General features: G+C 50.9%; 9 protein-coding genes across 9 annotated transcripts; 5 read left to right on the top strand and 4 right to left on the bottom strand.

The window, feature by feature from the left end:
* Positions 1–227: 227 nt before the first annotated feature.
* Positions 228–1,626, bottom strand: DSM5745_07342 (ribosome biogenesis protein NOP53; the record flags this gene model as incomplete). Its single annotated transcript, XM_026749358.1, has 3 exons — positions 228–444; positions 493–1,437; positions 1,493–1,626. The coding sequence occupies 3 exons, from the start codon at positions 1,624–1,626 to the stop codon at positions 228–230; spliced, it is 1,296 nt and encodes a 431-aa protein (XP_026602448.1).
* A 311-nt stretch (positions 1,627–1,937) lies between these two features.
* Positions 1,938–6,713, top strand: cef1 (putative cell division control protein (Cdc5); the record flags this gene model as incomplete). The annotated part of the gene is made up of 10 exons (XM_026749357.1): positions 1,938–1,963; positions 2,018–2,051; positions 2,132–2,472; positions 2,525–4,481; positions 4,821–4,918; positions 5,013–5,040; positions 5,128–5,192; positions 5,247–5,281; positions 5,333–6,492; positions 6,555–6,713. The coding sequence occupies 10 exons, from the start codon at positions 1,938–1,940 to the stop codon at positions 6,711–6,713; spliced, it is 3,903 nt and encodes a 1,300-aa protein (XP_026602447.1).
* Positions 6,714–7,631: 918 nt separating this feature from the next.
* Positions 7,632–11,748, bottom strand: DSM5745_07340 (uncharacterized protein; the record flags this gene model as incomplete). The annotated part of the gene is made up of 3 exons (XM_026749356.1): positions 7,632–10,888; positions 10,941–11,105; positions 11,160–11,748. The coding sequence occupies 3 exons, from the start codon at positions 11,746–11,748 to the stop codon at positions 7,632–7,634; spliced, it is 4,011 nt and encodes a 1,336-aa protein (XP_026602446.1).
* Positions 11,749–12,586: 838 nt separating this feature from the next.
* Positions 12,587–13,194, bottom strand: DSM5745_07339 (F1F0 ATP synthase subunit f; the record flags this gene model as incomplete). The annotated part of the gene is made up of 4 exons (XM_026749355.1): positions 12,587–12,612; positions 12,669–12,734; positions 12,793–12,943; positions 13,147–13,194. The coding sequence occupies 4 exons, from the start codon at positions 13,192–13,194 to the stop codon at positions 12,587–12,589; spliced, it is 291 nt and encodes a 96-aa protein (XP_026602445.1).
* Positions 13,195–13,504: 310 nt separating this feature from the next.
* Positions 13,505–14,272, top strand: DSM5745_07338 (ETC complex I subunit; the record flags this gene model as incomplete). The annotated part of the gene is made up of 3 exons (XM_026749354.1): positions 13,505–13,749; positions 13,800–13,910; positions 13,963–14,272. The coding sequence occupies 3 exons, from the start codon at positions 13,505–13,507 to the stop codon at positions 14,270–14,272; spliced, it is 666 nt and encodes a 221-aa protein (XP_026602444.1).
* A 967-nt stretch (positions 14,273–15,239) lies between these two features.
* DSM5745_07337 (deoxyhypusine monooxygenase) lies at positions 15,240–16,319 on the top strand (the record flags this gene model as incomplete). The annotated part of the gene is made up of 2 exons (XM_026749353.1): positions 15,240–15,721; positions 15,791–16,319. 2 exons carry the CDS (start codon positions 15,240–15,242, stop codon positions 16,317–16,319), a joined length of 1,011 nt encoding a protein of 336 aa, XP_026602443.1.
* A 98-nt stretch (positions 16,320–16,417) lies between these two features.
* DSM5745_07336 (DNA-directed RNA polymerase I core subunit RPA12) lies at positions 16,418–16,899 on the bottom strand (the record flags this gene model as incomplete). The annotated part of the gene is made up of 3 exons (XM_026749352.1): positions 16,418–16,436; positions 16,490–16,721; positions 16,785–16,899. The coding sequence occupies 3 exons, from the start codon at positions 16,897–16,899 to the stop codon at positions 16,418–16,420; spliced, it is 366 nt and encodes a 121-aa protein (XP_026602442.1).
* Positions 16,900–17,286: 387 nt separating this feature from the next.
* Positions 17,287–22,818, top strand: DSM5745_07335 (putative sister chromatid cohesion protein Mis4; the record flags this gene model as incomplete). The annotated part of the gene is made up of 4 exons (XM_026749351.1): positions 17,287–17,449; positions 17,509–17,698; positions 17,759–19,948; positions 20,001–22,818. The coding sequence occupies 4 exons, from the start codon at positions 17,287–17,289 to the stop codon at positions 22,816–22,818; spliced, it is 5,361 nt and encodes a 1,786-aa protein (XP_026602441.1).
* Positions 22,819–23,635: 817 nt separating this feature from the next.
* On the top strand, positions 23,636–25,940 carry DSM5745_07334 (putative NADH-ubiquinone oxidoreductase 64 kDa subunit; the record flags this gene model as incomplete). The annotated part of the gene is made up of 5 exons (XM_026749350.1): positions 23,636–24,455; positions 24,518–24,858; positions 24,912–25,062; positions 25,115–25,846; positions 25,924–25,940. 5 exons carry the CDS (start codon positions 23,636–23,638, stop codon positions 25,938–25,940), a joined length of 2,061 nt encoding a protein of 686 aa, XP_026602440.1.
* Positions 25,941–26,434: the final 494 nt, after the last annotated feature.

Below are 26,434 nucleotides of genomic sequence, written 5' to 3'. Positions count from 1 at the left end.
GTTGGTCCCCGCTGACCCACAGATATACAACTGGAGGCTCGGAGTTCTCGAACGTCGTGCAAATAGTCCTCGGTCTATATTACCACCCATGTTGGTATGCAGATTTCTACTGTGTCTATCATAGGTTGAATGCAGACTCAGATACATGCGCTCGAAATGTGTCATTACTTTTTACCCAATCCGCCCATAAGATATGATATTCGGTGAAGTATTTAGGGCAATGGCGATTATAACCCAGGCACCTTGAAGTCTTTGTAGGCCCATTTCTCAGTGACTTCTCTCTTGGCCTTTCTCGGTTGCGATACGGGCTTGCGCGACTCGAGCTTGCCCTGAACGATCAACGTCCGGAACCTATCGTCGAGAAGATTCCCTTCTGGCTTCAGCAGACGCAGCGAATCTTGCAGCTCGTCTGGGAGGACCACCTCGGTTGGCTTCTCAGGGGCCCTGGTATAATTAGCGATGAGGTCCGGGGGTATATTGGGTGAGACGTACCTTAGTCTCCCTAGGGGTTTTCGGCGCAGAGTAGTGTCATCGCCCTCATCGGACGAATCGTCAGCGTCACTGTCCTTCACCTGACGCTCCAGTGCCTGTTGCTCAGAACGCTCTGTATTGGCCTTGAACTGGGCAAGTTGTTCCTCCTTCTTCTGCTTCTGTGCCTCCCACTTGGCTTGCCTTTCAGCCTCCTTCCTTCGCTTGATTTTGTTCCTTTGTGTTTTCGTTTTCCTTTCCGGGCGCTTCTTGTTTAGCCATTCCGGCTTCTCGTACTCGCTCTCAAAGCCCTCCCATGCACTCTCGTCATCTGACTTTGCCTCACCATCATCATTTTTGGCCTCAGCGATCAGACGCTGCCGCTCTTCTTCCTTGCGTTCTTCCTCCAATCGCTTCTTCTCCTCTTCGACGGCTTTTTGACCTTGCTCCTGCAACAGCTGATCCCAGTCTTCGAACGTCGGGTTGTAACTTGTACCAGCGGCGGGCTTTCCTACGGCAGGAACAGCCTTTCCATTTGCAGCGAGTGAAATGGGAGCTTGCTTTATGGTGACTGGGGCCACTTTCTGCTTAGGCTTCTCCAAATAGTCGAACTGAGGATCGTCATACGGCGTCGGGTCTGCCTCATCTGCCCACGGGTCGAAAAATCCACTATCGCTGGACTTCCCAAGCGGGTTGGCCTCCTTAGCCACCTGTTTCAAGCGTTGCCATTCCTTACGGCTGACCCAGTCGCTCTTGTGCTTTTTCGTTTTTGGCTCAATGACACCATCAGTAACCTTGGAGTTTGCACGTTTTCGAGTGTCGACTGCATTGATGGCGGATCTTTGCGCGAGGATCTCATCGGATTTGAGAAGCTTCTTGTGCTGTTTGCGGTATGCGTCGCGAGCCTCCGAGGAGCCCTTTTTGTCGATAACGAATAGTTCTTCGGATGGTTTCTCTGCTAGAACACCGCTGGAATCAAATAGTTAGAAATCGCGCAGCGACATTTCAGCGGATTTGCGGGTACCCTTTGATTTCTTCATCCTTCAACAGGCGGAGGCCTTCTTGAACCTCCGAGACATCCACATTTTTTCTCCAAGCCTTCTTGCCTTTCCTAGAAGGTTGGCTGTATTGTTGAGGTGCCTGTAATGAAGTAGACATTCTGATAAAATCTCAATCAGAGACTCAATGAGAGATCGAGAAACCGCGCTTGTCTTGAATCCCCATGAACTTTTTTTGCTAAAATTTCGGGACCGCCTCGGCGGGGACGGTCAACGGTGCTAAGCCGGATCGGGTCTAGTACCCATCGCGGACTTCAGAACTTCATGATTCAATGTCCCCGTTGTTCAACTCCGCGCGACTGTCTTCGACCGGCCGGCTCGCATTTCTCAGTTGCGGGTATTCGTCTTAACCTTAACACATAATACTCAAGCTGTGATCTGATCCGACCCCAGCTTCGATCCGTAGCAACCATGCCGGTCGTCAAAGGAGGCGTTTGGTAAGTCCAAGTCGCGAAGCAAGCACTTTTGAGCTCCGGCTAACTCAGTACTAGGACGAACATTGAGGACGAAGTTCTTCGAGCTGCGGTAAGCTGATATCTGCGGAGCTTACACTCGAAGGTAACTTTTGCGCAAGCGACATCACTAACATTTCGCTGTTCCTCTAGGTCTCGAAGTACGGTCTCAATCAGTGGGCGCGTGTATCTTCGCTACTAGCAAGGAAGACTCCGAAACAATGTAAAGCGCGATGGGTTGAATGGCTCGACCCTGGAATCAGGAAGGTGGAATGGTCGCGGGAAGAGGATGAGAAGTTGTTGCATCTGGCCAAGTTGATGCCGACACAATGGCGAACGATTGCACCGATCGTGGGTCGAACAGCAACCCAATGCTTAGAGCGATACCAGAAGCTTCTGGATGAGGCAGAAGCCCGTGAGAACGACGAGCTCGGGTTAGGAGGTCCTGGTACAGAAGCTTCTGCCCCCAGTGCAGACGACGTCAGACGCCTGCGGTATGTGCTTAGATTCATTTGTTGAGGTCTAGGTAATACTAACTTCCTCTAGACCTGGCGAACTTGACCCCGATCCGGAATCAAAGCCCGCCCGCCCAGATACTATTGATCTTGATGAAGATGAAAAGGAGATGCTGAGCGAGGCGCGGGCCCGTCTGGCAAACACACAGGGTAAAAAGGCAAAGCGCAAGGCTAGAGAACGACAACTTGAGGAATCGCGACGACTTGCCGTCCTCCAAAAACGCCGTGAGCTGAAAAATGCCGGCATCAACATCAAGGTCGTTACTCGAAAACAGGGCGAGATGGATTACAATGCGGATATTCCATTCGAAAAGCCAGCAGCACCTGGATTCTACGACACCGCGGAGGAAGAATTGCGCAATGAAAGACAGCGAGAAATGTTTGACCCCCGGAAACAGCAGCTAGCGAACAAGCGCAAAGGAGATCAAGACGAAGATGCAGAACGGAAGAAGAGGAAGAACGATAAGAACAGTAACTCTGCCGCTTTTGCGGCTGCTGCTCGAGCAGGCCAGATGCAAAAGATTCGTGAGGCAGAACAAAGCAGCAAACGGAGAGCCCTTGTCCTTCCCAGTCCTCAGGTCAGCGAAAGCGAAATGGAAGATATTATCAAAATGGGGATGGCAGGAGATAAAGCCAGCAAGATGGTTGGGGATGAAGAAGGGACCAGAGGCTTACTAGGGAATTACTCCGCCATGGTCGGAGGGACACCCATCCGAACGCCTAGAGCACCCCCAGAGGAAGATCACATTGCAAACGAAATTCGCAACATCAGAGCCCTCACGGAAACTCAGTCTTCACTGCTGGGCGGAGAAAATACGCCACTACATGAGGGAGGGTCTTCTACTGGTTTCGACGGCATTGCACCCCGCCGTCAACAGATCGTCACGCCAAACCCCATGGCCACTCCCTTCCGGCAAGGTAACCCAGTAGGTGCAACGCCCGTGCCGGGAGGTGCTGGCCCTGGTGCCACTCCCCTCCGAACGCCTCGTGATCACTTCTCATTGAATAAAGAGATTGGTGGTGGGCAGCTGATTGGGAGCACGCCTAGGGAGATAAAGATGCAGGAGAACCTTGCACGGCAAAGCATCCGCAGCAGGCTTGCGGCGCTTCCCAGGCCGAAGGAAACTGAATGGGAACTAGAAGAGCTGCCGTCTGAAACAGCTGAACCAGCCGCGATGGCACAGTATTCCGAGGAAGACTCGGCTGTTCGAGATGCACGGGAAAGGGAAGCTCGGGAGCGAGCGGCTCAGGCTGAACACAGACGCCAGACACAGGTGTACCAACGCGCTCTGCCTCGGCCTGTTGTGCTCGATATCGATGCACTAATGGAGCGGGCGTCCCATGTCACAGATCCAAATACCGGTCTGATAGCTAGAGAGGCTGCTCTGTTGATCGCCAACGATGCGCGCAAGTTCCCTGTTCCCGGTGCCAAGGTCGAAGGCAAGCCTCGCAAGTTGGAGGTGCTCGATGACCAGTGGTTGGAAGAAGCCCGTGCCGCAATTGCGGCCGAGGTTTCCTCCGGCAAGCTGGAAGAGTGGTCGAATGAGTTTGATACTCAGTGGTCATCAAGCCGTCAGAACGCTCTGCCTGGTCTTTCCAACTATGCCGACGACGATGAGGAAGACGTGTATCAGCAAGAACAGCGAATGATTGGCGTCTTCGACAATGTGCAGGCCTCATTACTCGCTACCGCTGAACAGGGTAATAAGCTGGAGAAAAAGTTGGCCTTGCACTACGGTGGATATCAAAACCGGGCGAAGATGCTCCGGACCAAGATTACGGAGGCCCATACAGCCTTGGAGAGATCGAAGGATGAACTGGACGCTTTCCGCACACTCCAGATTTCGGAAGAAGCTGCGATCTTCAGGAGGCTGGAGAAACTACGAGAAGATGTGGCCTTCGTCATGCGGAGAGAAAGAGAAGCCCAGGAGCAGTATCGATCCAGGAAGGAAGAACTGGACGAGCTGGTTGCGGGCGCCGGAGGCATGGTAAATGGCTGGCATTGAATGTGAGGCTTGGGAGAAAGGTTGTACAAAGTTCTTTACACAATGTATTTCATTATTGACATGATTTGCTTACTGTCAGTAAGATTTATGTCGTTCGTTAACCTTTCTACACGCTAGCCTCTTCTTGTAGACCACTCGTAGATACCTAGGCAGGCCGACCAGGGAACCCAATGCGGACGAGGCGAAATGTGCATGCAAAGGCGGTCTCTCCCGCCCCTTCCAACACTCAATCCTCCATCAATCGCCTCAAGAGCCCTCTTGGATTTTGATCGCTGAAATCAACCAACACAGCGATATTATCTCTATTTTACACCCAGATAGGACGGTAATTGCTTGCTGAACACTATGGGTGGCAGAGATGAAGCCGCCGGGACGCCGGACCCCGTCGAAAAGGGATTCGCCACCCTCAACACCATCAGGTAAGTTGCGCAGCATGAAATAAATCTTTCTGAGGGTATATTCAACGTACACGTACCCAGTTTCACCGGTCGCATATGCTAAATAAGACGCTAGGATCGGTGTAAAGGCCATGGTCCACAAGGTGCGTTGTGCATTCCCTCTTTTTACGGTTGCATTGACGCGTCATCACGTGAATATCAAGTGTACAAAATGGCTGACAGCATTATAGGACGGGGAACTGAGAAAAGCAGAGATCTTGTCAATAAAGCAGCGCAAAGATGGGCTTGCTTTCTAGTGAGTTCAACTTTGGATTATTTTAAACATACCATTAGCTAACTATGCATACAGCGTTCATTATGTTGACTTCAATAAACGTCTCGACGGTATGTATGCGAGCGATGTGTCAAGGACATTATGCTAATGAAATCCTTCAGAGTGGGTTGCTGCTTCCAGGCTTGACTTGTCCCAAGAGGTCGAATGGCCTCAGCCGGAGAAGCCGGAAAAGAAGAAAACCGGGCCTGCCAACAAGGCTCCTAGCAAGAACAAACGCGTGAGAGCTGGCAGTCGTGATGTCTCGGCCACTCCAGACCTTCTCACTGGCAAAAATATCAATGTGGGCAAAGCCCAGCGGCCATCGAAAGCAGGCGGCAAGGAGAATCGTGGTGACGAGACTCCTGTGAACCTGTCTATGTTGGGATTGGAAGCGGTGTCTGCGGACGGCACACCCCAAGCTGACTCTGAGGATATTGATATGATGGACGCTAGCTTTGTTGATGCCAAGGAGATAAAGGAGGAGGAGAAGGCCTTGGGCTTAATGTCGCGGGAGGAGGAGATTGAAAAACTACGTACCAGTGGCAGTATGACACAAAACCCGACTGAAGTCCATCGAGTGCGGAATTTGGACCGGCTCCAGATGGGCAAGCACGATATTGAGCCGTGGTACTTCTCTCCCTATCCTGCCTCTTTTTCTGATGCAGAAGTGGTATACATTGATGAGTTCTGCCTGAGCTACTTCGACGACAAACGCGCCTTCGAGCGACACCGCTCTAAGTGTACCCTCACGCATCCTCCTGGCAACGAGATCTATCGAGACGATAACATCTCATTCTTCGAAGTTGACGGCCGCCGACAACGAACATGGTGCCGCAACCTCTGTCTGCTCAGCAAACTTTTTCTTGACCACAAGACTCTGTACTACGATGTCGACCCCTTCCTCTTCTATTGCATGTGCACTCGAGATGAAACCGGTTGTCACCTCGTGGGCTACTTCTCCAAAGAGAAAGAGTCCGGCGAGGGCTATAATCTGGCTTGTATTCTCACACTGCCCCAATACCAGCGGCGCGGTTACGGAAGACTTCTCATCTCTTTCAGCTACGAGCTGAGCAAGCGCGAAGGAAAGGTCGGTTCTCCTGAGAAGCCACTCAGTGATCTTGGGTTGCTGGGTTACCGACAATACTGGCGCGAAACACTCGTCGAGATTCTCTTGGATTCTGGACGCGAAACGGTCAGCGAGAACGAGCTCGCTGTGTTGACGTCTATGACTGAAAAGGACGTACACGAGACATTGGTGACCTTTAAAATGCTCAGATATAATGTAAGTTCCATTTCCACATTACTTTTGATCAATAATAGAAGAAGCAACTAACAGCCATGCAGAAAGGACAATGGATTATCGTGCTTACAGACGAGGTTATTGAAGAGCGCAACAAGCGCTTGGAGAAAGAAAAGGCGAAGGGGTCTCGCAAGATTGACCCGGCAAGACTTCAGTGGAAGCCTCCTGTTTTCACTGCTTCCAGCCGAACATGGAATTGGTAAACAAAGCGCGCTTACACTCTTTTTGCCTGCTTACTGGGGTTTTTCAGGCAGCAGTATTAGCCGTCTTTCTGCACATTTTTTTCTATTTCAGCATTAGCAAGGAGGGGCGTTCGAGAGCGATATACCTGGAGTTTTGGGTTAGGGATGAATATTAATATCAGCAATAATTACAACCTAACAACATTTGACCAACTCAGGTTATTTTATTCAGCAAGCATACGATGGACAGGTGGTATCCGCACGGTTGTTGTTAACCTTACTTGCCCGCCACTAGGCGATAGGTTGCTATATGTAGCCCTATGGGACGCACTGCGAAGGAGACAATGTCGGTGACTGGAATGTACCATTTTTCAAGCTAGATAGATAGTACTTACTTCTGACGATGTTCTTGCTTCCTCACTAAAGGAAGCGAAGGACGAGAATAAACATGGATAACCTGTATATAACCCAGCCAACAACCAGTCAAGGAAGGCAGTGGGAAGAGGAACGGCATTCGTAGCGCACAGCAAAGTCAACTCGGATGGTTTGAGCTCAGCATTAAGAAATTTTGCACTTCATCCAGGCTCGGGTTAAGATATCAGAGCGTGGTCATACATCACGGGCGATGGAATGGCTACTTTCAAAATGAGTACAGGAGAAGAGTAAGTAGAATGAGTAAAGAGATGAAGAGAGAAAGTTGTAGGGAATATTGAGAAAGGACAACACTAAAGAACATATGCTAGAGAACCCGAATGAATCCCATCTGTTTTCCCTGCAGGCGTAGCTCATTTCAAACACTCAATGCAAAAAGACCCGAAACCTGGAGAAGATGCTAAAATTGCAGCTCAGGGGAGAAGGGTGAAAGGAGGGTAGCTCAAGAGCCTGTCTACTTGTGTATAGAACGAGACCTTGAGTTGAGAGTAACCCGTTCAACTGTTTTTATTGAGTTGAACGCGGCTGTCGCTGCGTCTGACTGTTCCCATTTGTTTGCTGTGAAGCAGCCTTCTTGAAGTTTGAGCCACTGGTCCCATCGCGTGGTTTGATGTTCTTACGTGGCTTAAATGTAGACTGTCCGCGCGACCGAGGATTGGAATGGGAACCTGGTTTCCGCGGCGCGGCTACGGTCTTTGCTTCGACCGCACCAGGAGGTCGAATTATGATCTGGTAGACCGGCGAAGCATCTTTATCACAGAAAGGTTCAACGCTAAGGACTTGCATCGTTTTCAAAACTTTAGCACGTAGCCGGGCTTGAGATGGTGCCGGTGCAGCTCGCCAAGCGGCAGGAGGAGCCATCGTGGGAACTCGGACAACTGGCAGGGAGCCAACTTCACGGTCCTCAAACATTTCCTCCGCTTCCTCGACTTGTCTTGCAGTCAATTCGCCGTCTCCGAGTTGGGTTTCCCCATTGTAAGGGAGCGAAACTGAGACTGCTGCGACATGCAGCTGCACATCGAGCGGCTCCTTTGAGGCGGACGAAACCGCCAGAGCATTCCTTTTCTCCGGCGCTGTTTTCTTACCGAAGAGGGTGTTAATTCTCTCCTGCCAATTTGTAGCGGTTGAAGCGGGACCAGGGCGTATATTAGAAGCAACCATGGAGGCAAAAGTGGGTGGCGGAGGCGGCGGCACGACCACCTTTGGAGGAAGTTTGACGATTGGCTTTGGTGCAGGAAGATGCACTAGAGGCCTATTCGAGTCGCCAAAGTAGACTGGATGAGTCGAGATCTCTTCAGGCGGGGGTGGTGAAGGGCTTCGGAAGAAGTCCATCTCTTCATACGCCGGTTTCCTGTTTTCCATGGCCTGTGGGAAGAACCGCGAGCTGCGAGTAGGAAAGCTTACAAGAGGGCGTGCATGCGGTTCCACGAAAGGAAGAGGGCCAACGGGGTGTTCAAGACTGGTCAAGGGGTTCGATAGTGGAGGATTTCCCTCTGTCGATCTCGAGACACCGACAATTTGCCTCTGTCCAGCCTGGTCTCCAGAACGTACTTGTCGCCAGGTTTCGTTGAATGTGATTTGAAGTGAGGGCTGACTTTCACGAGCATTCATCTCACTGCGCAACTTCTCGTTTTCCTCAGCCTCGCGTTTCGTGGCAACTGCGTGGAAATCATTCCATGCAGCGGTACGTGTATCATTCTGCCAATGGGGGTGCTGCGCTCTGGGAGGACCAATGGGCCCTGGACGAGCAATTGGGCTTAAGGTGTCATAGGAAGCATGTCTAGCTTCAGGCGAGGGTAGAGGGGATATCGTTGTACTCTCCTGGGCGGATCGCGTCGCTGTGGGAAATGGTTGTGTGCTCGGAGGGAGGGATGAGTGGTCCAAACCGAGAGGATTTCGTAGAGCCAAGTCCCGTGCTGGAAAATTCCCCACCAGAGTTTGGTCGAAGATGCCATTCCCTAACGTTTTGTCGTTGGTGAAAGGCTTCCACGGATTCGTGATAGGAGGCGCAGGGCCGACAAGCTTCTTGTTCGCTGTCCAAGGTGCGTAGTTGGGTACATTCATCCCACCCATCCACTGGGCGTTCTCTTCGTCGACTCTTTGCTCAGCAGGTATATCTTCGACTGGCCCTGTCGGCCCATGTGACGGTTGGAGTCCGTTTGTTGTAACAGCATCTGCTTTGGCTTCCCGGCTTGGGGAGGAGGGACGTCTAGCGCTAGTTACTGTGACAGGCTTATCTTGGTTTCTTTCTCTCTCAATGAGTTTCTTCACGGTATCAGGGTGATGGACTTTCATCATGCCATATTGTTTGGGTGCCCCGGTAGGTTCTGGCACTGGGGGTTTCGGTGGTGATAGAGCAGGACCACTAGTTATCGACTCAACCTTACTGACCTCTGGAGATCCCTTATTCTTTGCCTTTGGTTTCTCGGGCGGCGGGCCCAATGCCTCGAGCTTCTGTCGTATCCTCTCACGTTTCGCAGCTTCCTCTTTCTCCTCTTGCTCTAGTCTTCGCTGCCGGGCCTCCAAACGCTTCTCCTTCATGATCCTTTCTTGCATGGCAACGGGGTCCTCCTGCGGTGGTTGCGGTACTCTAGGCTGTCCATCAGCAGTAGAAGCCTGGTTTACCCCAGCAGCGACACTTGGAACTCTTTCAGAGGCAACAATCGAGTCGCGTGGAGGCCAAGAAGGGCCAGCCCCGTGGCGCTTTGGGGAGACATCCCGTAATTGGGGCTCAATCGGATGATGTTCGCGTGCTTGAAATGGTGGCTCAGCCATTCCATTTGCCAGGGAGCCACGCCTGGCTTCAAATGGCTTCTGTACCAAATCAGGTCGGCCAATCGACATCCGCCGACCGAAACTTCCACTTCCGCCGCTGACATTTGACGATGTACGGCGACGAGTCCAGTGACCACCGTCTTGACCGCTCGTCCTGTGGGTCTGGAACGCAGCAGAAGGCTCTGCTGGCCCAGCGTGCTCACCTGGCGCCGTGGGTCGTTGCAACACGGATGGTGTGCGAAAGCTCTGCTCATTTCGATAGTTGCCGCCTTTCCTCGGCTCGGGAACAGGCTCGTAACGTCCCGATCTGGAGTTATAGAGCTCCCGTGTTCCCGGCTGCGTTTCCTTCCACGAACGATTGAAGTCATCTGCAGCAATCTCTTTGGGAGCCACAGGCGCACTAAAGCCGTCGTTGGGCTTTTCCCTAAGAGGAGGCCGTGTTACGGGTTGAACTTGAACCGGAGGTATGACCGGAGAGGCTTTTTCGATGGGCGGAATCGGGGCCCAAGGTGACTTGGCGGGAGGAGCCGGGCTCGTAGAAGACGTCGGCAATTTGTCATTGTTGGGGCCCTTAGCAGAAATACCAGCAGTTCTCGCTTGCCTCTCCGCACTAGCTCCCAGCCTAAGTACTGTAGGGTTTGGTCCTACAGAAGTGACGGACTTGGCAATGTATTTTGAGGGTTCCTTGATCGAAGGGGTTTGTTCCACTGGCGGAAGCCCTTCCTTGCTCTCAAACGTTGCTTTTGTCGTGGTCGTTTGTGTAGCAGTCGGGACAGGCTCAGGGTTAGCTGCTTCGGCCTTCAAGTCGGTCTTGGTTCCATCGTTCCATTCAATGGTTTCCGGAGCCCAGTCATCTTCATCGTCATCAATATCAGCCCATTTAGATTCTGTTCCCCCGCCATCCTCTTGAATCCTCGAAGTCATATGAATTCCATATTGTTGCTTCAACTCTTCGTCAGTGAGATGTTTTGGGGGCGTCTGTTGGACCGCTGTAAGAATACAAAGTTAGACTAGCAACTATTCATCTCGGCGGTGCCTTACGTCGATTTCTATTCCAAACCTGACTGGGATCGGGTCCTCCACCGAGCCTAGCGCCGCTTGTGCCCGTCTTCGATATGGAGTGCAAACTGCTTGTTGTCTTTGCGACTAAACGAGGCCGCGGATTCTGTAACGGCGTGCCCAAAGGAGTCCCTGAGGACAAAGGTGCTATCACATGTTATGAGTCCCATATCTTCTCAGAACAGGTGATACTGTACATACTCTTTTCCGGAACTTTAGTCACCGGGGGTGTACCCGGTGCTTTGGGGACAGAGAATTTGGCAAACGAGACCGGCTTGAATGTAGCTGGCCGTTTGGTTGACCCAGCACGACTGTTGACTCTGCTTTCTGTTCGACTGGCATCGGATTCCGAGCCGCCTAAAGAGGCCGAGTCTTCCCCACCATCCGATGTAGATGTCACCCCATTTATTTCAAGTACCTTTGCTGCCACCAAGCCTGGACCTTGCTTTAACGCATCCTGCGTCGTGGTAAGTCGAGGCTCCGGCGTCTGACCTAGAACACTCACAGCCGTAACCTGGTCTCCGCCATTCTCCTTCTCGCTGCTTTCTGTGGGTATTTGCGTGCGCATTTTCTGATCTTTTGATTCAACTTTCGATTTCGTCTCGGCTGATGTTGTAGCGATAGTGTTTATCTCCCCTTCGTCCCCTCCAGCAGTGTTCTTGTCGGTGGTGCTCGCAGGAACGTCGGAAAGCGAAGGATCGCCGCCCGACAGGGTTAGATTTACCACATCGTGGCCGTTCTGCTCTGCCATAACAATTCTCGAGTCTGTAGGGACAACGAGTTGCGACATCGTTAGACATGTGTTCTGAAGCTGTAAATAACGAAACGTGTGGCGACCGGGCTTCTGATAACAGAGGTAGGATATAGGAAGGATTCGGAGAATACCTATTGTTAGGGATCAAGAATCGCCACGGTTGAACTGTGAGCTCAGCTATTTGAGCCGTGAAAAGCTCCGAACGACCAAGAGGGTGGATGATGAAGAGGCTAGCGGAGCGCGAGAAACAGGGGTCGAGGTAAACGGCCGGCTGAGAGAGCTCTGAGGACAAAGGCAACAGCCCACAGTATCCCGAAAGGGAGTTCACGATAGAGTGGCTCGTCTCTGAGTTGATGGGGATCGGATGATGGCCTGCGGTCATGGATGATGGGTGACGGCTCAGGTTCCCAAGACTAGGGTGGCTGTTTTCGGTTAGCGTAGGAGGCGCCGCAAACTGTAGCAAACCCTGTGGCTGGACTGGGGAGCCGCGGAGTCGTTGACGTCGAGGGGCCAAGATCAATAACTCGCCATTCTGGAGTTAGTTATGCCGCTCAACTTGAAGTTTCAATAAGTGTAAAGCCCCCAACTACAGTCTCTTTGAGCGGAACGATTGGTGGTGCTCTTCTTCCACCCCAACCTACAGAATCTCCATATGCAACCGCCCGGCATTCCGAATCCAACTGTACAGATCCCGAGTACAAGTGGCACAGGAGAATACATTAAATACGCTTTGTACAATTGAGAAGGTATGAAGCTAATGTCACAAGAGGTTGGAATTGCCAATAACACAGCTGTTCTCTTCTACGAAGGCCTCAGCTTTAAGCCCACGATATATACACAAATCCCCCACTTCCATCACCTAGTCGAGATGTATTTAGTGAGGGTGGTTCTTGTGGTGACCTGTTACCATGTTAGATGTATGTTCCATGGTGAATACAGATATATAGGGTCCATACGCAGGTGGAAGTAGTACTCCATGCTGTAACCGAGGATGAGAATGCCACCGATAGCGTGGGCAAGGGCTGGAAGAAGCACCCATGTCAGCGAGAATGCGAAATGCAGTATATGAAGGTCACTCACGGGCAGCAGAAGGCTTGTCACCGAAGTAGCGAGCCGAGTAGCGGCCGATGAGGCCGGTGGGCTTGGTCTCAGGAGCAGAGCCACGGGGGAGCTTGGCGTAGAAGTTGACGACGCGGTCCATGCGGGCGGCATCCTTAGCAGCACCGATTGCCTTTGCCGATGTTAGTGATCGATTATGCCCAAAGATATCATGAAGCTCATTTTGTCATTCAGATCGAACGACCGTCACAGAATGGAATGGACAATGCAATAAATGTAAGGGGTCTCACGTTGGGAGAAGCAATCTAAAACGGTCAAGAATCAGTAACTATATCTCCATGAAGTTATTTTGCATTTGCTTTTGAGGTTTCCTACCTTGGGAGGGATCAAGGTCGAGAGACCTCGGCGGGCGATGTAGCTCATCTTTGCGCGGTCTGATAGCGGACCATTAGCGATCCAAACGTGCGCCAAATGTAGATTAACATATCCGCGTGCGATGTACACATTGGTTGACTTACCTTGACGTGAGATAAAGGATCAAGAGAAGGGTGAGCAACAGAAGATGGTAGGAAGTGCCTGAGAAAGCGGGTTGTCGGAAGAGAACGTAGGGAGCCGCACACGCTAAACCTAATCAGGCTTTGCCTTCAGACCGGCAAGGTCGCAATACCTCACCTCGCCATTTCACACTCGTCCTCGTCGCCCCATTCCAACCACAACAGGCGCAATCGACACAATGTCTTTCATGCGGGCTGGAAACCTTGCCTGCTCTCGGGCGGGCAGGCTTATGACATACCGCAACACGCGTATGCTTTCAGCAACTGCTTTGCGAGCTGAGTCGTCGGTCAAGCCCAGCAGCAGCTCTTCTGACGCGCCGACGACCCCTCTCTCCGAAAGCACTCTGATCCAAAAGGAGACCCCTGCGGAGGCAATGACTCGTCACCAGCCCGATTACGATGCTACTATCGACCACGGCACCTCGTACGAAACCCCCTTTGCTCCTCTGGGCATGATGACTGACACAGTACCAGCAAATTCTCCCCTGTGCCTAAGCGTGTCATGGATGGAAGCGAACCCGGCGAGACGGTTCCTGCTGCCGTTCTCTCTGGTGCCCCTACCGACCTCCAGGCCCGCACTGTCAGGTATGAAACAAGCTTAGCGGCTTCCCGATGCAGCTGCTAACACATCGGCAAGGATCTTCCGACCTTCGAAGCCAGCTACGCAGTCCGGAGAATGGCACTCTCACCACTGGAGGATGGATTGGGACATTTTGCAGAAGGGCCACCGATGGGAGAACCCCCTGATGGGCTGGCAATCTTCCGCGGATGCCATGCAGGGCACACACATCAACTTCAAGTCGAAGGAAGACGCCATCCTATTTGCGCAGAAGCAGGGCTACGAATACTTTGTCCAGGAGCCCAATGAGCGAAAGTTTGTTCCCAAGGCTTATGCGAACAATTTCGTCCACGAGCCCAAGAAGCTCAAGCATATCAGAACCAAATAAACCGCCCTTCTCAGGTTGTTGTGTATGTATATAAGTGTTTGTTGCCCTCTGCATGCTTTCAGAATCAAAGTGGGTCTGATATCTTTTATGCGCAGTAAATGCCGACATTCAGATAACTGCGGCTTAAGCAATGGCTTTAATTAGGGTAACTTGGAAGTGATGATGCCTTGTCCGAGCTAACTATGTTCTGCGCTTCTCGAAAGGCGTTGAAGTAGGCCCCAACTATGGCTACAATACTTGGGCCTCTAGGTTCTTTGAAATTGAGTAAGGCTCAGATAGTGCCATTTGGGCGTGCTATGTGGTATATATGCATTTCTTTTATGCTTGACGATATATGGCGCACGAATACCTGACAATGTTTGAGCACTGTTGACAGAACGATCTCAGCCAGGTTCAAGGGTCAAAATAGCCCTAAAACAGAGGACATTGGGAGGCTAGACTGTTTTTGTCAGGCATCATTGCAATATATAAGCTTGCAAGGCCTATACATGGCGCATTTGAAGCCTGCAACGGAGGGTAGATAGTCATAGTAAGCCGCGAACAAGTTGCAATAGTGTCCGCTATAACTGGTCATGATTATCCTCCTAAGATTTTCTTACCCCTTCAGTACTATGCTGAAGGTCGAGCCAGCACCTTGTTTCCTGTTGCAAGTACAGCTATGCAAATAATAGTAGGCATACTCATAGCAATATTCACAAGGTATTCCTTGAACAAATAGTCCTTAGGAGAGCCAAACTAAGAGCAAACAAACTTAGCAGCCTGAACAGCCAAGGACAAAAGATCAGATATCGTCCGACCCGGATCATTTGCAACAAAAGCAGGCCTAGCCGCAGACTTGGGCCCCGCCACCCCGCCAAAAATTTATTATCTACGCAGATAAGATCGAAAAATTATACCACCCCTCACGACTCAGTCTACTTCGCTTTCCTGACCACCTTTTATCTCTCTCTTCATCAAACACGCAAAAATGACGACAGACAGCCTAGAAAGCCCGGATACCACTGTCCAAACCCTCCGCACAGTTCTCACTTCCGAGACTGAGCCGCTCGCTCGCCGATTCCGCGCTCTGTTCTCGCTGAAGCATCTCGCATGCCTGCAGCCGCCCACCGAGAAGACACTGCCCGCAATTCAGGCCATCGCTGCTGGTTTCGTGTCCCCATCGGCATTACTCAAACATGAGCTCGCGTACTGTCTCGGCCAGACGCGGAACACAGATGCCTTACCGTTTCTGCTTGAGGTGGTGAAGGATAAACAAGAGGATTCAATGTGTCGCCATGAAGCTGCGGAGGCGCTGGGTGCCCTGGGCTACGAGAGCAGTCTGAAGGTCCTGAAGGAGATTCGGGATAGCAAGGATGAGGTGGATGTCGTTCGCGAGACTTGCGACATTGCCGTGGATAGGATTCTGTGGGAACAATCAGAGGCTAGGAAGGCCGAGAAGTTGAAGCCTAGGTATGTTATTACCAGTTTTGGGCAGTCTGGTTGCATTTCTATTCCCATTCTAACAAGAACTTGTTATAGCGACTTCACCTCCATTGACCCCGCTCCGCCTATGCCCTTGACCGCGAAAGAGCCTTCGATTCCCGACCTAGAGAAAACACTCCTAGATACAAGTCTGCCATTATTCGAAAGATACCGTGCCATGTTCGGCTTGCGTGATCTCGCCTCACCCCCCGATCTCCCTACCGCCCAGCAAGCTGTTGAATCACTAGCAAAGGGCATGAAGGACCCATCTGCTCTATTCCGTCACGAGATCGCATTCGTCTTTGGCCAGCTCTGTCATCCCGCGTCAGTTCCGAGCCTGACAGAAACACTTAGCGACTTGAGTGAAGCTGGTATGGTGCGACACGAAGCTGCAGAGGCTCTTGGTAGTCTAGGTGACGTCGAGGGCGTGGAAGACACTCTGAAGAAGTTCTTAAACGACCCGGAGAAGGTTGTGAGAGACAGCATAATTGTGGCACTTGATATGGCGGAGTTTGAGAAGAATGGGGAGGTCGAATACGCGTTGATTCCTGATTCTGGAGAGCTTGCTGCAGTGCCTGCTGCTTGATTGACACGGCGGTGGTTTAATGTGACTGTCAAAAATGGCGGATTCTTGTTAGATGCGTAGATAAACCATCTATTAATGAAAAATAGATATCCTGGGTATTAATTGTTCGTGGTTTCCCTGGGCGCAAAATTAGCCAATGTGAATAGGAGTTCAGAAGGGAGAGCTCGTACTTGTAACCGCAAACACAGGTGTAAAACACGGTACTTCCTTCGTCTGCACTGCGCAGTTGTACTGTAGTGTAGTACATCTCCTTCCTCCCACACTTGGGGCAGTCCTTCTCTGTCAAGGCTTCTGTTCTCTTGTCCGCGGCCGTCAACGTCTGGATCGCAGACCGCTTCGCGCGTAATGTCGAAGGGAAAGAACTCGGTTTCGACTCGGAAACAATTGTTTTCGGTACGGTATCTGAAAGAATCATATCAGTATATACTCTCTAACGCATCATCCTCTCGCGCCTCGGAGACTCACCCTTGTTGCGGGCTCCGCAGACGTCACAAACCAGGATCCTCGTTGGATCTCCAACGGAGCCTTCAAGTAGAGAACCGCAGTCCGTGCAGAAAACCAGGGATCCAATTGTAGACATATTGAGTGACGATTGATAAGCAATGTTTCTCTTATACCCGCTTGCTTCTGATCGCTTTTTCTTCACTTTTTTCCGCTCGGGAAGATTTGCGGACGCACGGGCCCATTGATAGGGTGGACAAGAACTGTAAATTGGCGCGCTAATCTGGGCGGTCAGACGAGGCGGCAGCCGCAAGATAATAGTCGCGGTGCCTGACATTAATTATTCACGCGAACATCGGCTTGTTGACCAGTCATATTTGCAGTGCCTTTGGAAATGAGCGTCTGACGGGGTGGGAATCTCGGTCTTATGACTGACAGCCATGAGTGAAGCATGTCGGTCCCGCTTCCAGTCAAACTTCCCTTTCTTCATCCGATCTGCAGTTCTCTTTAAGGGACCACTGCTGCCATGGACCCCAACTGGCGTCCGGCCGTTCAGGTCGTCATAAATAGCCATGCCCATACACAAGCGGGAGTAGCTAGGGGGCAGACGCAGCGTCGGGAGAGACCATTAGCCGTGGAAGAGGCGCTGCAATACTCCCCCATGTACAGCGCCCCGGTATTCGGTTTAGGTGAGTTGGGACGAGAGTTGGAGTCTTGTACATCGGGCTAAAGCTTTTATCCTCTTCAGACTGCATTCTACGCCCGGATGTCGGCCGACCTCCTGCTACGACCTCAATCAATCATATCCTTCAGTCCGGCCGCAGTGCGCTGAACGATCTCAACGACGATATCCGATCAGGACGTCACGAATCAAGCCGCTTAGAGACCTCTCGAGAATATCTACAACATTTACTGGACGGCGAGCAATTGACAGAATTGTGAGCGAGCTTCCTCCATATGCATTGGAATGATGCTAACATCATACCTTAACTTTCAAGTAAATTTAAACTTCCGACAGGAAACCGGAACCCCCCACCGTCACTGAATACGCCCCGCGAACCTGTTCCCAGCAGCAACCGCCTTGGGCCCTTTGCCAGAATGATGTTGGACTCTACGGATATCGCTTATCGATGTGCGATCACTCTACCCTTCTTTTACACCATGTGCGGCTTGAGCTTACAGGTTATAGATCCTACACCATCAGATACGGATATTGGAACCCCGCTGAAGAAATCCAAATCCAAACCTCCGAAGAACCATAAACTGGCTCCCAGTACTCCCAACCAGCCTACCCAGCCCGCGAGTCAGCTCTCCGTCGTGATACCGGTAAAGCCTTTGCCGAACGCCGATCATGTATACATTGCTCCGAAGAAGAGGAACCAGAGCGCTAGTGGAGATGACAACCTAACGTCTATTCGCCTAAGAGCTCAGAAGGAGGAAGCGGATGCTGCTCTAGTCAGGCTGCAGGATATTCTTCATGAGATCTTCGAATCAGAAGACCAATTCGACCCAGGGATATCCGATACAGCTCCAGATAGGCCGAGCATGGTCTTAACTTCGCTCCAGTCGCTGGAAGTTAGTGGCCCGGTACTATCTGCGGATGCCCATGCGCGTCTTCAAAAGGCTATGAAGAAGGTAGTGAGCTTCAATAGGCTCCAAGACATCCCTTCAGATCACCTCACACGCATACAGAAGCTCTGCGAAAGGTCTATAATTGCTGCACAGGCGCCTGATTTGAGACTAGAAGATGCATCGGACGAATCGGCAGCTCAGGACTGGTTGAAGAAGTTGGACGATATGCAAAACGCCCTCCTTGCGATCAACACTCTTTTACAAACCATGTCTGGCTCGCAGACGGAAAGGGACCTTTGTCAGGAGGATCTGATTGAAGCAATTCCAAATCTCCTCAATCAGGTCTTCGACCACTGTATTATACCAGCTGTTGAAGCTCGTCCCGGAGGAAAAGATGGGAAATTTTTCGAGCTCTGTTCTCTCCAAAAACGTGCCATTGGAAGCGTGATACAGCAGAGTAAAAAGGTCATGAGCCTTTTTGCTGGCTTTTTGGCGCGGATCGATGTCTCAGAAGGAGCTATCACCGCAACCGAGTTCTTCGCCGCGAAACTGATCTTCGTTGAGAACTCGCACACCGAAAAGGATTCCGCCGTGGGTAGTCAGAAATATGAATCTGTTCGGCGAGGGGCTATGGATGTTCTCGCAAAGATATTCTCGAAATATCCATCTCAGCGCGCCTTCATCCTCGACGAGATCCTAGTCTCCCTAGAAAAGCTTCCATCCACCCGGCAAAGTGCCAGACAGTTCAAGCTTGCCGACGGCAAGAATATCCAACTGCTAACTGCGCTGGTCATGCAGCTTGTGCAGACCACTGCCTTAGACACTCCTTCTCCTAGGTCAACGAAGACTAAGCGTAAGGCTGTGAAATCTGAAGACGAGGGCGATGAATCTGAAGAGGGCGACGAGTCTGTGGATGACGACGATGATAAGTCCGACATATCATTAGCGCGTTTGGCTGTGAAGGTCAATAATCTATACGATAATGCTCTGCGAAGCGCTCAGTATATCATCAAATTCATTGTCCAACGAGCAATGACGTCCACGAAGACTGGTGATCAACCATACCGCAATATTCTTGACCTCTTCACTGAAGACTTGATCGGAGTCCTAGGCTCTACGGACTGGCCTGCTGCAGAATTGCTCCTTCGTATCATGGCATCTCATATGGTTAGCATTGCAGACCTTGACAAAAGCCCCGCCACAGCAAAGAGCATGGCTTTAGAGCTACTGGGTTGGATGGGCTCCGCTATCTCTGATCTGGCTTCCACTGCCCATCATCTTCTTCCGGCCATGGAGGAGTCCGAAACTGAGCTTACAGACTCTTTAAAGCAGTTGTTCGAGGATTACTCGAATCGTGCTCTACATCCTCAAGATCTCGTGGTTCCCAAAGGCCCTTACCGAGTGACCCTCGAGTATTTCCTCAACGATAACAACTCGAACAGTTGGCAACTTGCCAGTGCCCGAGGTTTCTTTCTCACGCAGTGGGCAAAGGCTTTTTGCTCTGTCTACTACAATTCCGAGGACAATGATGAGGTTACGTACGATGATGAAACTGAGGAGGCAGTACATCTCTTTGCGAAGATTTTCTCTGATTCGCGGTGGCTAGAGACAAACAGGTACCTGCTAAAACCACAATCTGTTGTTTACGCGATCTAACTATGCTCTCAGAACTTTCGACAAAGTTTCCACTGCTCAGGGAAAATTCGCCTATATTTTAACAGTCCTGAACTCAAGCTTCTGCAAAGCTTTTGATACAATCTTGAAAGTGCTTCTCAACTCAATCACGAGTGACCAAGCCAAAGTCCGAAGTCGCAGTCTGAAGAGTGTGATCTATATGCTTGAAAAAGACCCTAGTCTTCTTGATAGAGATGCCTCAGTCATGCGCGTGATTCTTCGGTGTGCAGCAGATGCTTCGCCCATGGTCCGCGACTCTGCATTATCGTTGATCGCCAGATGCATTGTCTTGAAGCCGAACCTGGAGGAAGACGGATGTAGAGCCATTCTAGCCTGTGCTGGCGATGCAGCAGCAGGGGTTCGAAAGCGCTGCATTGGGTTGATGAAAGATATCTACCTCAAAACGTCACGCGTTGAATTGAAGCTGGCTATCTTGGATAGCTTTCTCCAGCGCACTGTTGACCTTGAAGAGGGTGTGGCAGCATTGGCGCGTCAGACATTTGAGGAAATCTGGCTCACTCCGTTCTATGATATGACAGACTCTGCTCAAGATGCCCCCAAACTGAAGGTTGGGCTTGCTGAAAGAGTCACACTCTTCGTCCACTTGGTGCAAAGAAGCGATACGGCTCTAGAAGCATTGGGTTCATGCCTAGGAAAGCTGCTATCTGAACCTTCCAAGTCAGCCACTTCGAATTTCAGAGTGTGCAAGGCTATGGTTGCCACTATGTTTGAGAAATTGATCGAGGGCAGCGATTCAAGGAAGGAATTCCAACAGGCTTTACTGCAAACAATGACGGTTTTTGCGAAGGTGAACCCGAAACTTCTTCGCCCAGGTCAGTTGGACGCCCTTCATCCTTATATTGGAAATCTTGCCACAGCGGAGGACCTGTTCCTGTTCCGTTCTGTGGTCATCATCTATCGGTGTGTTCTACCATACCTGTCGAACTCACATACCACGCTCTTGAAGGATGTTCAAAATGACCTTTTCAAGAGCGTGGCTAAACTCGCGCGGGCGGAGCTCAACGAAGTCATGGCTTGTCTCTGGACTATCAACGGTGTTCTGCAGAATACGGACCGCCTCGTGAAACTCACGATCTCCGTCCTGAAGCCGATACAGCAATATAGAAGTATTGACCTCTCTAGCAGCAACAATGCTGTAGTTCTCGCGAGGTCGAAAAGCTATATCCGAATTGCTGGCTGTGTCGGGCGACATTGTGACCTTGAGAAATACGAACCTCACTTCAAGAACGCGTTCCCAGCTTGGAAAGGCGGTTCCGTAGCTGGTCTAATGGTCGACTCAATCATCCCTTTTACCGTGTCAAAGCAACCACTTGAGGTGCGTATAATGGCTCTGGAAAGCTTGGGCTCTATTTGCCAATCATGGCCTGCGCATTTTGGTCGAGAAGAATCAAGACGTGTCCTTGCGGCTGTGTTTGCGGAAGATAACCCCAGTCTGCAAAACATCGTGTTGAAGTCCTTCGCGGATTTCTTCGCAATGCACGAAGGCAAGGCAGAGAAGTCCATAGTTCCCGCCTCCGAGGCCGCAGACCAGCAAAATACAACTAGGTTAGGCGGGTCATTGAAAGCGAGCGACAACGACGGGGCTGCTGCGTTGATTGCCCAGCATTTTTTGAAGAATATGCTTCGGGTCGCGCAATCTCGACAGGACTCCTACGGCTTGACCGCCATTGAACTGATCGCTAGTATCAATAGGCAAGGTCTAGTGCATCCAAAAGAGTGCGCAGGGGTTCTGGTCTCTTTGGAGACATCTACCGTCCCGGCCATAGCCAAGGTTGCGTACGAGACGCATAAGATGCTTCATCAGCAGTATGAATCCATGTTCGAGAGGGAATACATGCGTGCAGTCCAGGAGGCCTTCTACTATCAACGTGATGTCGTTGGCGATTCAGCTGGCGCCAAGGCTCGACCATATGTTGCCAAGCTAGCACCTCTATTTGACATTGTCAAAATCAGCAACAGTCGGTACCAAAAGAAATTCCTTTCCAATCTGTGCTCCAAGGTGAATTTTGAATTAAAGAAACTCGATTCTAGCGGCAACCCACCGGAGCACCTTCTGCTTGCTCGCTTTATCTCTCAGAACTTGGCGTTCTTTGATTATAACCAGCTTGCTGAACTCGTGGCGACTATCGGCTCCATTGAACGCGTTGTCTCAGCGACAGGAACAATTGTAGCTCACACAATTGAGTCCGAGATATTCCCGCCCAAACAGGAAGCTCCGCCGGGAGACTGTATGTCCACGGCTATGCCAACGGATGCTACCAGCAATCTGCCATTGCAGAATATCAACGCAGCAACCTTGCGACATCTTACAGTTGCAGCTGCATCACTGTCTATGTTATGGGAGGCACGAACACACCTTCGACGCTTATATGGGGTCGCGGCTCACATCCGAAACAACGCAAAGGCCGCTGCGAAGGAGCTTAACAAGTCCGCCACGAAGGTGCAGGGTATCAATGGCGATAGGTTCTGGGAGGCCATCGCCCGAAACATGTCGTCCCTAGATAGTCAGCAAAGCATGATCGAGAAATGCCGTGAATTCGCCACCTTACTTTCCATTGACGAGGAGTTCAAGATTGGAGACGACGAAGACGCCGAAGGAGACGGTCTTGACGCACCTGCCGAGGCTGATGACCCTGGCGCAAACTGGGTTGCTGGTCAACGTCCTACCAAACGCAAGGGCTCCATGTCAAGTCAAAATCCGCCGAAACGACCCCGAGGCCGAAAGTCTGGGTCCGCAAAGAAGCGAAACAGCGCGAGTGCAACACCGGATGGAGATGCGGACTGGGAGTAGGCGAGACCTACATACATTATTGTATTTTGGTTGTTTTCTACAATGGTATTTAGACGGTGCATATCGGACAAGCGGAAAACGGCGTTCGAGGAGACAGACAGGGCTTGCATTCGACATTTCCTTCTTATCATGGCGTGGGATTGCCTTGCCTTCAGCGTTATGTGGCCCAGTGCCGTCGTTCTGGTATCTTTGCTGGGTTGTTTATATCCACTAGTGATCTCTTAATTCATATTTATACCCAAGTCACTTAGTTTTATGGTCCTTCTGCAGTTCTCTGTATACCCTCCCCTCAGGTGCTCACGGATCTTCGGCTCATTGATAGGCGAAAAGTGGATCTATCGTGAAGCGCTACAGTTGAACTCGTGGAGTCTATACCGAGACGCTGGATCAAGTATGGTTGCTTTTGCGGAATGGAAACCGGGAGCTCTGCAGTGGGTTTTTATATTCATGCAGAAGCAAATTGAGATCAGTCCATGCCGGATGCCGGTCACCCTTCTGGCAGACCTTGGGTAAATTCACGTAATCGGCGATTTGGCCTCCTAAGGACTAACGGCTTCAGGCTAGTATAGCAATACCTAAGGTGGGCCGGCCAGAATGCTTGGGGTCTTGGACAGCGGCAGAATGACGTTACGCCTCAAGGAACTGGAACCGCTCTAACCGTCTGCCAGAACTCTTGACAGCTCGTGCCTTAACATCTCAACTTTCTCTTCCTCACTCCTTTCATTGCTACTCAATCTCCGTCTCACCTTTGATCTTGGGACGTTGACCGTCACCAACGCTCGGCCACGTCGTTCCCTCTTTACATTCTGCGTTAGCCATGAGCGCTGCGCTACGAGCGGGTCGTCCGGACGCCCTCGTGCTGAGAAGAATCGGACTTCTTTCCAGAAGATTGAACGCCTCAAACTCGTCAATATCTAGATTAACTGTCGGACGATCGGCATATCACACTCCCCGCAAACCTGTACCACAATGCCTCGCTTCGCGTGCCTTCTTCAACCCTCAATATACGGTCCGACACAATTCCACCGCAACAACAAAAGAGGATGGAATTGCCCGGAAATTCAGAATTAAGAACATAATAGTCACGACCTTTGCATACTGCGGCTTCTTCATTGTCATGAGCAGTGCGGCTGTGGTGGCCTTCTTTATCTACGATGCGACTACGTACCGCGAGACCTCAAGCGCTGAGGCCATCCCGGTCTCGGAATTGGCTCTCAATCCCCGTCGCGGAGGACCCAAGAACTTACCAATTGCAGAAGTCCTGATCGGTGATGATGATTCCGAGGCAATGCAGGCTCAGAAGGATAAGCCCAGGCTGGTAATCCTAGGTACAGGTTGGGGTAGTATCGCGCTACTCAAAGAGCTTAATCCTGATGATTACCATGTCACCGTGGTATCTCCGACAAACTATTTCCTGTTTACTCCTATGCTTCCATCTGCCACTGTCGGCACGCTTGGCTTGAGGTCACTGGTCGAACCCGTCCGTCGAATTGTTCAGCGAGTTCATGGGCACTTCCTCAAGGGTGAGGCTGTTGATGTTGAGTTCTCGGAGAAGCTGGTCGAGATCACACAGATCAATAACAAAGGGGAGGAGGAGCAGTTTTACCTCCCGTATGACAAGCTTATCATTGGCGTTGGTAAGGGCTATGAATCCCGAATGTCGTGCGACATGTTGTGCTAAATCAGCTACTCTGCTCAGGTTGCATTACGAACCCTCATGGTGTGAAGGGTCTTAACAACTGCCATTTCTTGAAGACCATCGATGATGCCCGCCGGATCAAGAACCAAGTGCTAGATAACATGGAACTAGCTTGTTTACCAACCACTACTGATGAAGAGCGCAAACGTCTGCTGTCCTTTGTTGTCTGCGGCGGGGGCCCAACTGGTGTCGAATTCGCGTCGGAGCTCTTCGACCTCCTCAATGAGGATTTGCTATACTCATTCCCCAAGATCCTGAGAAACGAGATCTCCGTCCATATCATCCAAAGCCGCAGTCACATCCTAAACACATATGACGAGGCTCTTTCAAAATTCGCAGAGGTGAGCAGTTGGTTCCGTTCAAACATTTCAAGTATTTTAGCTTATGAAGATAGTCTCGGTTTGCGCGAGATGACGTTGATGTCTTGACAAACGCTAGAGTAAAGGAAGTTCGCGAGGACAGAGTCGTGTTTACCCAGGTTGAAGATGGCAAGACAGTAACCAAAGAGATTCCAATGGGCTTTTGTCTTTGGTCAACTGGTGTTGGTAAGCGACACCTGGCGTCTCATTTATGCAAGTCTGCTAATCAGCATACCAGCCCGTGCGGATCTCTGCACAAAGCTCGCCGAAAAGCTCGACTCCCAGAACAATAAGCACGCCCTAGAAACTGATTCCCACCTCCGTCTCATTGGTGCTCCCCTCGGCGACGTATACGCCATAGGAGACTGCGCCACCGTTCAAAACAAGATCGCCGACCACATCCTCTCCTTCCTCCGTACTATCGCCTGGGAAAAGGGCAAAGATCCCCAGAAGGTTCACCTCACCTTCCGCGAATGGCGTGACGTTGCCGCCCGCGTTAAAAAGCGCTTCCCCCAGGCCTCCAACCACCTTCGCCGCCTTGACAGACTCTTCGAGCAATACGACAAAGATCACTCCGGCACCCTAGACTTCGAAGAACTCTCCGAACTTCTGCATCAAATCGATACTAAACTCACTTCTCTCCCTGCCACCGCCCAACGCGCAAACCAACAGGGCCAATACCTCGGCCGCAAACTCACCAAAATCGCAGCTGCCATGCCAGGCTTGCAGGCTAACCAGATCGACTACGGTGACATGGATGAGGCTGTCTACAAGGCTTTCAACTACAGACACCTCGGTAGCTTGGCGTACATCAGCAACGCCGCTATCTTCGACTTTGGCGGTTATAACTTTGGTGGTGGTGTTCTGGCTATGTATCTCTGGCGCAGCGTCTACTTCGCTGAGAGCGTTAGTCTGCGGACGCGGGTAATGCTTGCTATGGACTGGGCTAAAAGGGCTCTCTTTGGCAGAGGTATGTTTTATTCCTTTCCGTTCAATTGTTTCTTGGCTACACCCGCATCATTAGCTAACGTTTTATGAATGCATTAGACCTCATGAGCTTCTAATATATAACCTTCGGGCTTAGATACGAAGCGGAAAGCATGACGAATTGTTTCCATTTTCTGGCATCACCTATCGTATATATCTCCTGGGAGCATCTACTTCTTGAGACGCATAGTTGGATGGTGTCCTTACCATGTTAGATTGGCTAGAGATGATTGATCTACGCGGTGTGGGATACTGTATCGAGCATTTGGGGATATGGCTGGCATTTATAGATTTCCCAGAATTTTTGAAAACAATATAATATTTATTCCCCTTCTTCCATGAGATGTAATGATATATCTCATATGGTCTTGGTTCGGCTTGTTAATTGTGGATGATGTATGTGTAGTTGGTAGTGGTTGGAGTGGTAAAGTATATATCTATCGATGATGGTGGACGGTGATGTTTTTGAGTCTCTCCGACCTATCGCTTCCCCTCGCTCATCGCCACAGCATTCATTGCGTTCAACATGTAGACTAGGTTTACGTAGGACCAAGGGAATCCAGTAACCACA

This window comes from Aspergillus mulundensis, assembly GCF_003369625.1.
Source record: "Aspergillus mulundensis strain DSM 5745 chromosome Unknown scaffold_7, whole genome shotgun sequence".
NCBI classification, from domain to species: Eukaryota; Fungi; Ascomycota; class Eurotiomycetes; order Eurotiales; family Aspergillaceae; genus Aspergillus; species Aspergillus mulundensis.
This window is presented reverse-complemented; position numbering and strand designations above follow the sequence as displayed.